Source organism: Equus caballus, chromosome 2 (assembly GCF_041296265.1).
Source record: "Equus caballus isolate H_3958 breed thoroughbred chromosome 2, TB-T2T, whole genome shotgun sequence".
Lineage (NCBI taxonomy): Eukaryota > Metazoa > Chordata > Mammalia > Perissodactyla > Equidae > Equus > Equus caballus.
Genome location: NC_091685.1, coordinates 56,876,331 through 56,889,119, shown reverse-complemented (window position 1 = coordinate 56,889,119; position 12,789 = coordinate 56,876,331). Strand labels below are relative to the sequence as shown.

The window sequence follows — 12,789 nt, the reverse complement described above, 5'->3', positions numbered from 1 at the left end:
GATATTCCAGGTACTGCACTGAGAGTTTACAGGGACTGTCTTATCTGATTCTCACCACAGCGCTTACTAGGGAGGTGTTAGTATCTCCATTTTGCAGTTGGGGAAACTGAGGCTTAGAGAAGTTGAGTAAGTTGCACAGGTTCACCTGGCTTGTAAATGTTGGCACTGGGTTGGAAACCCAGGATGTGAGCCTCAGTCCCCCTGACTCTGGAACACATGCTCTGCTTGGTGGCAAAGGAGAAAGCAAGAGCCCTTGCTCTGTGGCGCGCGGCGGGGAGCTCCTGGGTGTCTCCTCTGCCCCGATCTGTCCTCTGTGCCCATGTCCCTCTGCCCCCGCTGACCCCGTGGTCGCTGGGATGGTAGCATTCGGAGTTGGGGTTATGATTGGGATGTATGTGTGTTCAGTGGCAGGTGGGAGGGAGGGATGGCCTCAAGCCTTGCCTCTGTTGTGTCTGGGTCTGGTCACCCAGAGAGAAGGCCTGACTGCTCCTCTCACTTTGCCTCCCTTCCGCCCTGCCCAGGGTTTGATATGACACCCAACTACGTGGACGCCAGCCCCACGGGCATCGTGGTGTCCCCTTGGTGCAGCTGTCGTGGGAGCGGGAACATGGAGGAGGAGTGTGAGAAGTTCCTCAGGGACTTCACCGAGAACCCGTGCCTCCGTAAGTCCCCATCCCCAGGAGCCCCTCACGCCCCTCCTGTCCCAGAGGGGCCCTGGAGGCCTGCCCTAGCCACTCCCTGCTTCCTCCCATGCAAGGGCCAGTGATCTCCACGAGGTGTCTCCTGCACGGTGTTGCCTACGGAGACCTTGGGTTTTGTGCTCTTGGAGATTCACACCAGAGCTGTCGGTAGGCCAACCTCAGTTTACCAGGGGAGGCCTGAACCTATGTCAAGTCAAGACCGAAGGCTTCTGGTCTGTTCCAGCTTCCTTCAGGGACAGCCCTGTGGTGAGGATCTCAGCCGTCTGTCACTTCTCCCTTTAAGGGTCTAGCTCCCCTGGGAATCGGTGACTTTCTTTTCAGGTCATCACACTCCTAATCCAAAGGCTAGGGAGAGGGGAGCCACAGCTCTGTCTGCCTTGACCTTTCCAGTCTGACACTCTTGCTCCCCACACCCTCCTGAAGACCTCTGCCCCTCTCCTTCCCTCCTTTCTTCCTCCTGTCCGTCTGTCCATCCTCCCTTTCTGTGCAGCACCAGGGACTCAGAGGCACAAGTTACGGTGCCTGTCACTGAGCAGCGTGCAGTCTGATGGTGGTGCACCCTCAGTGGGTGACTGTGGTAACAGCCGGGGCTGAACGGTGCGAGGGTAGAGGTCTACACAGGGTGCTCCAGGAGCCCAGTGGGGGGATGCCCATGTCAGAGGGCCTGACGGTGGCTCAGAGGCTGACCCGTTGAGGGCTAGCTGAAGAGGCAGGGAGAGCGTGTTGCCTGGGCAGAGGGCGTTGCGGGAATTGCAGGCTCCTCAGCCTTGCTCTGGTGGTGACTGGAGCTGTCTGGACAGGTTGAGGAGGCCTCCTCATGAAGGGCCCCCCAGACCTGAAGGCATTGGGATCTTAGGGTCCTGCAGGTGGCGGAGGTGGTGGTGCAGGCCACCGAAGGGGTGTCAGGAGGTGGTGTTGTGGTCAGACCTGCATTTCAGAAGGCTCATCCTCTGGGTCTGGTGTGGAGGGGGTGGGGTAGGGCTGTGGTTCTGATAGGTGACCAACGCAGACTCCGCTTGGAGGGTGTAGTTGCTGCGCACGGGAGCGGACAGTGTGACTGTGAGACAGAGCAGTGGCAGGGAGGGCGGGAGGAGAGGTCTTTAGGAGGTGGGGTCAGTGGGTGGTTAGGGAGGCATCCTGGGGACTTGGTGGGGAGAGATGACACCTTCAGTGACACAGTGAGAAGGAGCGATGCTGGTTCAGGTGCGGATGTGATGACTTTGAGCTGCCCTGGGACTTGGAGGTGGACGTTTCTGCAGGCACTGGGTCACAGGGTCAAGTCTTGGGGACAGAGTTTTGTCTACAAGGTCCTCAGTGAATTAGTGCTGATGGTATGGGAGTGGGTGAGGCCAGCTGGAGAGGAGGGCTGAGTCTGGGGCTCTTGGAATGCCAGTGGCGAGACCCTGGAACCATCTGAGGTGGCAGAGCAGCCAGGAGAAACTGTGCCTAGGGGGCTGGGTTGGGGCACTTCTGGGGGGGAGTGTTCCGCAGACTGAGTGACACAGAGAAGAGGGCACTAGCTCGCCACCCTGGGCGTGGCCTGCCCCTCCTTCCAGGCTCCCACCCTCCCACTTCTTCCCATCCTCTTCTACATTCCTTGTCGCATCCATTTCTTTCTACTCTGGTTTTTCTGTCTTTTTCAACCTCTTTCTTGCTACTTTCTTCTCTGCTTGTGAGACCTTAGTAGGGATCTGAAAGGAGCTTCAGCAGAGCTAAGTTTGGACAAGCTACACTCTGTCCCCAGCTCTGGGCTATTCCGGGAAGCTGGCGGTTGGGTGGTGAAGGGCAGGAGTGATGGAGGTGGCCCCTGATTGCCTGCATCTGCCTACTCTCTCCCCCACAGGGAATGCCATCCAGGCCTTTGGCAACGGCACAGATGTGAACCTGTCCCCGAAGAACCCCTCATTCCAAGCCACGCAGGCCCCTCGGGTAGAGAAAACGCCTTCTTTGCCAGATGATCTCAGTGATAGCACCAGTCTGGGGACCAGCATCATCACCACCTGCACATCTATCCAGGTGAGCTCTGCAGCTGGGGAAGGGAGCCGGGGGCGGGCTGAGGGCCTGGAGAGGCACCATGCTGTCGGGGGTGGGTGTGGGGAATTAGCAGACTGGGGGCCAGGGATGGGCACATGAGTTCCTCCCGGTGGATTGGGACCCAAGAAGCAGGGAAGAACTGATGGGGGCTTGTTTTTCATGGATCCGTTCACCAGACATTCACTTTGCAAGTGTTAAACACCTGTTCTATCACAGGATTGTATTAGATAGCATGGCGGGGGGCAGAGAAATGTCATGGTTACCATTTATTAGCCATCTAATAGTTACCAGGTGCTGTGCTAGTAGACTCTCTACCTATTTGAGTGAATTCTCACACAGTGAGGTGTTGGTATTTTCGTTTTACACACAGGAAACTGACCCAGAGGGTAGGCGACATGCCGAAGGTCACACAGCTGGTTAGTGGTGGAATAAGATTTCAAACCTACATCTGACTCCAAACCCATGATGTGCATTTGTTTGTTCACCTATCTGTCTGTCCATCCATCCATCCAGCCATCCATCCAACCTGTGTTATATACACGTTGTGTGCAGGTCTTATGTGAGATGCTGGGGAGACATTGATGAATGAGGCCAATGCAGACCTGGGGTTTGTGGTCCTTATGGTCTTGTCAGGGTCAAACCATTCAGCAAGTATCGGACATGGACTGTGGTCAGTGCCACGATAGGGGACACAAGTGGATGGCACTGTGTGGGGACACATAGGGCTCCCCGCTCAGGCTTTCTCTCTGCTGAGCAGCCCTCAGGCCATCATGCCATTTGCTACAGTAGATTCTTTGCTGAGGAGGTTGGTTCTAGTGAGACCACTCTCTCCCCTCCCTCTCTCCTCTCCCCTCTCCCCTCTCTCCTCTCTCCCCTCCCCTCTCTCCCCTCCCTTCCTCCCTCCCCTCCCCTCCCCTCTCCCCTCCCTCTCCCCTCTCCCCTCCCCTCCCCTCTCCCCTCTCCCTCTCCCCTCCCCTCTCTCCCCTCTCCCTCTCCCCTCCCCTCTCTCCCCTCTCCCCTCCCCTCTCCCCTCTCCCCTCCCCTCTCCCCTCTCCCTCTCCCCTCTCCCCTCCCCTCTCCCCTTCCCTCTCCCTCTCCTGTCTCCCTCTCCCCTCCCCTCTCTCCCCTCTCCCCTCCCCTCTCCCCTCCCCTCTCCCCTCTCCTCTCCCCTCTCCTCTCCCCCTCTCCCCTCTCTCCCCTCTCCCCTCCCCTCTCCCCTTCCCTCTCCCTCTCCTGTCTCCCTCTCCCCTCCCCTCTCTCCCCTCTCCCCTCCCCTCTCCCCTCCCCTCTCCCCTCTCCTCTCCCCTCTCCTCTCCCCCTCTCCCCTCTCTCCCCTCTCCTCTCCCCTCCCCTCTCCCCTCCCCTCTCCCCTCCCCTCCCCTCTCCCCTCTCTCTCTCCCCTCTCTCCCCTCTCCTCTCCCCTCTCCCCTCCCCTCTCCCCTCTCCCTCTCCCCTCTCCCCTCCCCTCTCCCCTTCCCTCTCCCTCTCCTGTCTCCCTCTCCCCTCCCCTCTCTCCCCTCTCCCCTCCCCTCTCCCCTCTCCTCTCCCCTCTCCTCTCCCCCTCTCCCCTCTCTCCCCTCTCCCCTCCCCTCCCCCCTCTCTCTCTCCCCTCTCTCCCCTCTCCTCTCCCCTCTCCCCTCCCCTCTCCCCTCCCCTCCCCTCTCCCCTCTCTCTCTCCCCTCTCTCCCCTCTCCCCTCCCCTCTCCCCTCCCCTCCCCTCTCCCCTCTCTCTCTCCCCTCTCTCCCCTCTCCCCTCCCCTCTCCCCTCTCTCCCCTCTCCCCTCCCCTCTCTCCCCTCTCCCCTCCCCTCTCTCCCCTCTCCCCTCCCCTCTCCCCTCCCCTCTCCCCTCCCCTCTCCCCTCTCTCCCCTCTCCCCTCCCCCCTGCCCTCTCCCCTCTCCCCCCCTCCCCTCCCCTCTCCCCTCCCCCTCTCCCCTCTCTCCTCTCTCCCCTCCCCCCTGCCCTCTCCCCTCTCCCCTCCCCTCTCCCCTCCCCTCTCCCCTCTCCCTCTCCCCTCTCCCCTCCCCTCTCCCCTCTCCCTCTCCCCTCCCCTCTCCCCTCTCTCCCCTCTCTCCCCTCTCTCCCCTCTCTCCCCTCTCCCCTCTCCCGCACACACACTCCCCTAGAACAAAGAGTTTGAAAGAGGACCTAAAGCAGAAGATCAGGGAGAGCAGAGGGAGAGAACAGTGAGCTCGTGGGTGGTGGGAAACAGAGGGGTGTTTCAGGCAGGAGTTGGGACTGGAATTATCAGGAAGGTTGGTGGGGTCTGCAGTATGGTCAGTGCGGGGCACAGCCGAGGCGTAGGTGTGGGGGCAGGGGAACAAGGCCTGGCTGTGTCGGGGCAGTGAAGACACAAGGCTCCTGGGGTGCATGTGGACGGTCACTGTAAAGTTTCAGTCACGTAAGATGAGTCAGTTCTGGAGTATGGCAATGGGACTGTAGTTGACGGTATTGTATTGTGTACTTGAAATTTGCTAAGAGAGTAGACCTTAAGCATTCTCACCACAGAAAAGAAAAAAAAAAGGGAAAATGATAAAGGTGGGAAGTGAATATTTCACTATGGAAACATATGCTGGGTCATGAGGTTGTGCACCTTAAATATATAATTTTTGATGGTCAATTATAACTCAACAAAGCTGGAAACAAACCCCAGTGGGCATTCCCAGTGGCAGGATGAGGGCTTGGGCAGGGATGGGGCCTGAGGGAGGTGTTCAGGTCCCCCGGGCACCCATTGCACCACAGGAGCGGGTGCTGGTGCCCGTGCTGGTTGGGAGGGCCCCCTTCCCTCCCTGGGGGCCTCCCTGGTGCTGTAACAGCAGACCTCCGAGTGCCCTCCTGTCAGGCTCTGCATGGGCCCTTCCGTGCCCTGCTCCCCTCCATCTGCCACCCTCCTGATTTGGGCTGAGGTGCCCGTGTCACCCTTGGGCAGCTCCTGATAACACAGGGTGTGTTTGAGTGGCTGCAGCGGGGGCTCAGAGGCCTACTGCGCAGACAGTCGCCAGCTCGGCTTCATGCTAGAGTCGCGGCAGCTCGGCAGGTCAGGCCTCTGCCACCTGTCAGGTGACCATGCTCTGGCGTGGTTCCACCCACGTGCCCCTCAGGGTGGCTCGCCTGGGAGACGCTGCCTCAGCAGGTGGCTGCAGACCGTCCCCAGGACTCTCGCTGTGACTCACCGTGGGCGTGGAAGTGTTCAGAGCAGCGGCCTCGTGCCCCCACTGCAGCCCCAAGTGCCTGATGGCTCTGACTCCCCTTTTTTTGGTTCTCTTTCCCCTCAGCACTTTGCTAGACCGTTGCCTGGTTTCTTTTAGCCCAAGCCTGGTTTTCTGCAGACTCACCATCTGGGGGCTTGTCTTACACTTGGTTTGATCCAGTGGGGTCAATGCACCATCTGTATGTGAGAGGATGTACCGAAAGTGCCTGGTAAACTGAGGAAGCCTACCTACAGGTTAGGTGTTATGAGTCCTGGGGGCTCGGCTGATCTGGAGGAACAGCAGGCCGTGGGTTTGGGGAGAATGCAGAGACTTGTATGCCAGCTGGGATGGGGCAGGGCTGAAACCTGGTGAGCAGGTGGAAGCGGTGAGTGTCTGAGGCCACTGAAGGCTTTTTGGCGGGGCGTGTTGTGATGAGAAGATGAGCAGTGCGATTTGGGAGGGTAATCTGACAGCAGGTGGAGACTGGTTGGCAGGGGAGAGACTGGAGAGTCAGAGACCTGCCGGAGAGCCGTGCTATAGGTGATAGATGGTGGCGGAGGATGGGAAGGGTTACCCAGGGCGGCAGGGAGTGGAGGGGGCAGAAGTGTGAGAAGAGGTGGGTATGTGCAGGAGGGAGAAGGCCGAGGGCACTGAGATTTGGAGATGGGGCCGGGACCAGAAGGAGGGGACACGGGAGAGAGCTGGCCAGCAGGTTCTCATGGAGACGACATTAGACTTAGTCCCAGCACCTGTGCCAGACTGGCCTGGCTCTGGGACTGCCAGACCCGACTTTGGGAGTGTGGATGGAGGTGGGCAAGGAAGAAGAGGAAGGCAGTAATTTCCTTCCAACTTCCCGGGCAAAGGGCCTCTCTGGGAGAAGTTTCTAGAAGGTTGAACCTTGACCTTGCTGCCATCCTTCCTCCATGTCTGCGTCCCTTCCCCTGCTTAGGTTCCCCAGTGCTGTTCATTGCATGGCCCGTTCTTTTGTGCTTCTGGTGGCACCCCACAGTTGGGTCAGCTCTTCCCACAAAGTCCCGGTGCCTGCCTCTGCGTCACAGGATTTGCTGTTAGATGTCCTGCCTCCTGCCATCCCAGCAGCCCAGGCCTGTGCCCTCTGAGACCCTGTAGAGCCCCAAACCCTGAGCTCCCTCGAGGAGATGAGAGCTCAGAGCAGGGTCGGGGGCAGGGGCTGGAGTGACCCACTCCTGTTCCTCTAGACTCATTCCATCAGAGTCCAAGAAAACCCAGAGATATGGGCATTGAGGGCGGCTGTGGGGGAGGCATGGCCTTGGGGGACAGCCTGCAGCCTGGGGGCTGAGAAGGATACAGCCGCTCCCCCTCCCGTTGCCTGACCCAGTGCGGAGGGGACCAAGGGTATGTGTCTTTCTCTCACTGGAGCATGAGCAGGGCTGGGGCTCACCATCCTTGGAAGCCCTGCGGGAGCAGTGGGAAGAGTTAATGCAGAGGGAGGGAGGCTGTGAATCTGAGTCACCTGTGGTGGTTTTGGCATTAGGTCCTGGAACCTCTTTCTCCCTGCACCTCCCCCACATGGCACTTTCAGAAAAGGTCAGCTGACTGGCGAACACCCGCACTGTTCTTTGTGCTCAGGATTTGGGAGGGGTCTGGGTTTGTGGCTGGGGGAGGTGACTGCAGCCTTCACTGCTTGCTCTGTGTTTCTGAAGTCAGGTGTCCACCGTGGGCAGAGACTTCTGCCTGTGCTCTGCCTCCTGAGCTGTTAGGTGGAGGAGGGGCAGGGGGCGGCCCGGGTTTTACCTCATAGCCCGCTCCCTGGGCTGTCTCTGCTTTTCTCATAGGCTCTGCCCTAGGATGCAAAACTAAGCTTGGCCTGGCTTCATGCCTTGTGGAGCTAAGGAACCCTTGTGTTTGTGCAGAGCTCTGCTGTGCACGGTCTCCTGTAATCCTCACAGCGCATCAGTGAGGCCCCTTTGTCTATCCCTATTTTCTATAAAGACCAAGGACTGGGGCGCCAACAGATGAACCGACTGGCCCTTCTCTCCCTGCCCTCCCCTCTCCCAGCCCCCTCCCCTCTCCCCTCCTCCTGCCCCTCCCCTTCCTCTCTTCCCCGTGTTCTTTGTCTCCCTTGGTGCTGGTGCTGCCTTTCTCTTTTCTCCCTGCTTCTCCCTTCCTCTTGTCTCCTCTCCACCTCTCCCTCTTTCCTCCTCCTTCTTGCCCCATTCTTCCTCTCTGATATCTGTGTCTCCCCTCTCCCCACGTAAGAGGAGCCTGTAAATCCCCCTCTCTCTGAGGAGCAAACTCCAGTTGGAGGCCAGTTGGCTGGAGCGTCTGCATTCAGACACTCCTCTCCTCCCAGGCTGATGTGCCAGCCTGTGGAGGGCTTGGTCCTGGGGCTCTGGGGCCTTGCCAGCTCCTTTGTGCCTGGGTGACATGGGCGCCGCCTGCCAGAGTCACAGGTGTCCAGGTCCATGTCAAGGACCTTGGGCTCCCGCGGAACTGCCATCCCGTCACAAAAGGTTGTATGGCCAGGCCTCAGAGGTCATCTAGTTTAGTTGTGTTCTCAAACATTGTTTACTTTTGAGCAGTGGACTATTTTTTAAAACAATTCTGTCCCTAACTCCAACATATAAAACAAAAACAGAGCGGCTTTGGTACAAGCGGGGTGGGGCCCTGGCTCCCGGCTGTCTGCCTGTGTTCTACACAGCCCCGCTCTTTAGTGAGCAGCGTGGGGAGGGGTGTACAGGAAGAAGACATGGACCCCGGGCGGTGGGCTGGGGGGCAGAGACAGCCCTGTTGTACCTGGAACAGTTAGAGCAGGAAAGGCCGCCAGGAGAAACAGGAGCAGGGCCGTGTGGCACAGAGCCCCGCAGGCTGCAGGATGTCCCAGGTGGGGACCTGGCAGTTGCTCAGGGAGGCAACAGTCAGATGGAAGCCAGTGCTGACAGCATGGCCTCTGAGGTGGGCGGGCCAGCTCTGTTCCACACGGGCCTCCCACAGCACTGGCTGGAGCTGGCCTTGGTCCTGGGCTCCAGAATCCAGTCCTGGGGTCCCAAGGGCCCTTCTTCAGGGACGCAGGTTGGTGGCTGCCCAGACTGGATCTTGGCACCCCGAGTCACCGGTGCTGTGGTCTTGAACAGGATCCTCCTGGGTCGGGTCTCTGGCTCCATTCCTACTGTGCTCCTCATCACCACGGTCACATCTCCACTGTCGGTGGTGACTCTGCTCCTGGCTGGGGCCTCTGTGCGACAGCTGGGGCCTTGTTTTGCTGACCAGATGCCCCAGGTGGCAGATGTCTGTGATGTCGAAGGGATTATTGATACTTCTGGCCAAGAGCAGTGATTTAGGCATGATTTCTTGGGCTCCCCATTTGCTTCCGGTGGCCAGAGCTTCCCCCAAAGTGCCTTGGGAACCAAGCCATTTGAAGCCAGGCTAGAAACACCATGTCCCCCAGCTGCCGCCCATGGACCACTGTGGTGATGATGATGATAACAAAGGACTCTTCTTCATGTGCACCCTTGGGTCCTGCATCCAAGTGGTTATGTCAGGAGTGCTCATGCCAGAAGAACCCTGGGATCGTCAATACGCCAGCCTTCCTTTCTCATTCCTCACCTGGACCACAGAGCTCCCCAGGGGCCACACAGTTCTTTAGGGTGGAATGGCCAACACCTGGCACTGTTGCCGGATGTTTGCCTGCCATGCACCAGAGGCAGACATCACTAATCACTCAGAGTTCTATTCCCCACTGAGCCCAGATGAGGCTCATGATCCTCCTGGAGCTGCACTCAGATGCCAGTTCTGATCTGTGGCATTCATTCATTCATGCATCTAGTAAAACGTGTATTGAGCCACTGTTAGGAGTCAGACAGTCAGTGCAAGGAAGAGAAGATGTGGTCTCTGCCTTGTCAAGAGGAGCTCTGAGTATGTAGACAGGCATGTGAATGGCTTATTACTACATAATGCTGTCAGTTGAAGACGGGACCTAATCACTGAGAGTGTCAGGAAGGGGCCGGGGTCTTTGTGCTGCGTGGGGTTGAGCCAGCACTCTTCACATGTACCCTGTGTTTAATGACGGCCGCGGTGGATGGGAGGGCCACAGAACGTTTGGTCTCATCCGAATCATGGGACAAAGCCTGGCCAGAGACCCAGCCCTCGTGGCCCATCCTAACTAGGGCCTTCTCTCCCACAGGAGCAGGGGCTAAAGGCCAATAACTCCAAAGAGTTAAGCATGTGCTTCACAGAGGTGAGTGAGGCCAGGGTGGGGACTGGGTGCTGGGGACTGGGCCAGAGGGGGCTGTTTCCCAGGCGAGCCTTCAACTTGGAGCCCCAGATCCCACTGCAAGGGCTGGGCCAGCTGAGCTTCTGGCCTGGGTGGGCGCTCATTGTGCTGGGGGTGGGAGGGCGGGTGCAGAGTCTGCATTCAGAACCCTGGGCTGTCTCCTTGGGTGGGAGACAAGTGGCTGCTCTGAGCAGAGGCCCTTCAAGCCTTCATGACTCTTAAGTCAAGTGTACCGAGCGCCTGCTCTGCGCTGGTTCTGTGAGATCGAGGAGATAGATGGGGAAGGACACAGTCCCCTCCTGGAAGGAGCCCCAGCACAGGAGTATGCCTCTGCCTCCATGTGTATGGTATGTGTGTAACTCGGATGAGAGGAGGGGGCAGCAGGAGAGAGCGCAGATGGAGGCGTGCGGGGGAAGCTCCGGGAGCAGGAGGGGTTCGAGCACGTTTAGGAACAGGAAGATTGGAGCTTCTCTCTCCTCGCCTCTCAAGAAGCAGGTCCTTGTGGACCCTGGGCGCTTCTTGAGGTCTTTACACTGCACCCCTCCTTGCTGGACACAGACCTTCTTCCCGACTTGGCAGCATCAGCTGAGGCGGGGCGAGCAGTCCACTTTCCTGGGGACTGCTGCCCTGTCTGCCCGAGTGCGGGCCCAGCCCAGCTCTCTAGAAGCCTGGCCTGCCTCTGAGCGAGCACCAGGAGAACAGCCCTGGGTGGACTGGAGGGCAGGGCTTGAGGAGTCCCCTTCCCAGTCCCTTTCTTTGTCTGACCCCAGCCCTGCTTGCTGTTTGTGGTTCTCTTTGCTGCAGCTCACGACCAATATCATCCCAGGGAGTAACAAGGTGATCAAACCTAACTCAGGCCCTTGCAGAGCCAGACCCTCGGCCGCCTTGACCGCTGTCCCTTTCCTGATGCTGAAGCTGGCCTTGTAGGCGCTGGGAACCGCGTCGAGATTGCTGAGAGCTGCACAGACGAGGACCCCCACCTGACAAAATGGAAACACACACACACACACACCTTGCAAAAAATTTTTTTTTCCTACCTTGTCTCTGAACCTGTCTCCTCCCAGGTTTCTTCTCTGGACAAGTTTTTCTAAACCAACAGACAAGCAGGTGGGCAGCCTGAGAGCTGGCCTGGAGGTCCCCTGGTAGGGGAACCCAGGCAGAGGAGGGCATGGGAGTCTAGAAATGCCCTCACTTCCTCCTGGCATTTTCCTCTCTGGACCCTGCCGACAAAGGAGACCAAGGTGCCCCCCTGCAGCCCAAGAGACTGTGACTGTGCTGATACGGGCCGGGCCGGGGCAGGACGGCTACAGCTGTTCTTCTCAAGCTACCCGCTTGGGGGGCCCGCCAGGGGCTGGCAGAGGGTGATGGGCAGCAGAGCAGTGACTGCTCCCCAGGGGTCTGGCTGGGCACCTTCGGTACTTCCGCTTGGCTTTGTGGATGGAGTTTATTTTGGCCTCCCTCTCTGCGTGCTGGGTGTGTCTTCGTCTGACCTGGGAACCCCCAGGATGCCTGTGAGGGGCCCCCGAGCATAGCGCCTAGGGGCAGGGCCGCTCTGGGAGGCTTGGGCGCTCTGCCCCTTGGGGACCCCCTGGGAGGAGAGAGCAAATGGGGCAGCACTCAAGCCTGTGTCTTCCTCCTTCAGGGCAGGAATTTTGAAATCAGAGCGAAGTGATCCTTTGTTGGCTCTTTTGGTTTCTCGCGGGTCCATTTGGCAGGTCTCCCTTCAGGGAGAGTGGCTGCTGAGAGGGGCAGAGAAGGCCAGCTGGGACGTCTACCTACTGCCCCACGCTGTGGTCCCCCTGCTCCTCTCGTCCAGTTTCTCTGTCCTGTTCCCAAGACGTCTGCCAACTGTATGTACATAAGAAGGCTCCTTCCTCAACATATATGTATATACACATCCATATACATATATCGTGTGGTTTCCCCTTTCTTTCCTTTTTTTAAACTATCAGAATAATACCCCAACAGATAAGCGAAAATGTATTATTGTAAAGTTTATTTTTTTTAATAATGTTGTCTATAATGGGAAGAAAAGGAGATTGATTCCCGTGTCCCTGCCTGGGTCGGGCTGACGGGGCTGTGCAGGGGCCTCCCGATCAGTATTCACGCTTAGCCAAGGCTCCAATAAATGTGCTGGGAAGCTGTTTCCTCTGCCTCACTCTGGGTGTGCCTTCTCCTCGGTTTGTCCTTGGTCCCGTGCCACCTCTTGGCTGCTTACCTGGGGCTCCCACTGGCCTTGGGGAGTGTGTGTATGTGTGCGTGCACGTGTGTGTGTGTATGTGTGTGTGCACGTGTCTCCATCCATCGTGTGTCCTTGGTGTGGGTGACGGAGCTCTGTGAGGAGCTGGTTTTGTACTTGGAGGGTCTGAGAGTCTTGGCTGTGCCGAGCCCGCTGGTTGTCATCTCCCACCTCCTGTTCCCAGTCAGAGCCAGTGCCCATTGCTCCCAAACTGGAAGAGAACGAAAGTGGCCGTGGGGATGGAGGGAGAGACAGATGGATGTTATACCTCGACTGTGTTTTTGTTTTAAGGCTGCCTGGGTGGTCCTGGTAGGCGGCCTTGTTACTCTCATGGAGAGTGGGGTGGTGTCTTCCCGGTGGAACTTCTGGTTTA

At 58.4% G+C, this 12,789-nt stretch overlaps 1 protein-coding gene across 4 annotated transcripts in view; it reads left to right on the top strand.

Annotated features, from left to right (window-relative positions):
- GFRA2 (GDNF family receptor alpha 2) overlaps nucleotides 1-12,335 on the top strand; it is an 80,230-nt gene extending 67,895 nt beyond the window's left edge. For 3 of the 4 annotated variants that reach the window (XM_070261200.1, XM_070261201.1, XM_023636106.2), the window contains 4 exons: nucleotides 522-662; nucleotides 2,545-2,717; nucleotides 10,088-10,141; nucleotides 10,982-12,335. In XM_070261200.1, the coding sequence (XP_070117301.1) occupies nucleotides 522-662; nucleotides 2,545-2,717; nucleotides 10,088-10,141; nucleotides 10,982-11,104 (491 nt within the window). In that variant the 3' untranslated portion in view covers nucleotides 11,105-12,335. Of the gene's footprint in view, nucleotides 1-521; nucleotides 663-2,544; nucleotides 2,718-3,105; nucleotides 3,172-10,087; nucleotides 10,142-10,981 lie in introns of those variants that run through there. The other variant, XM_070261202.1, reaches the window with a different exon arrangement.
- Nucleotides 12,336-12,789: the final 454 nt, after the last annotated feature.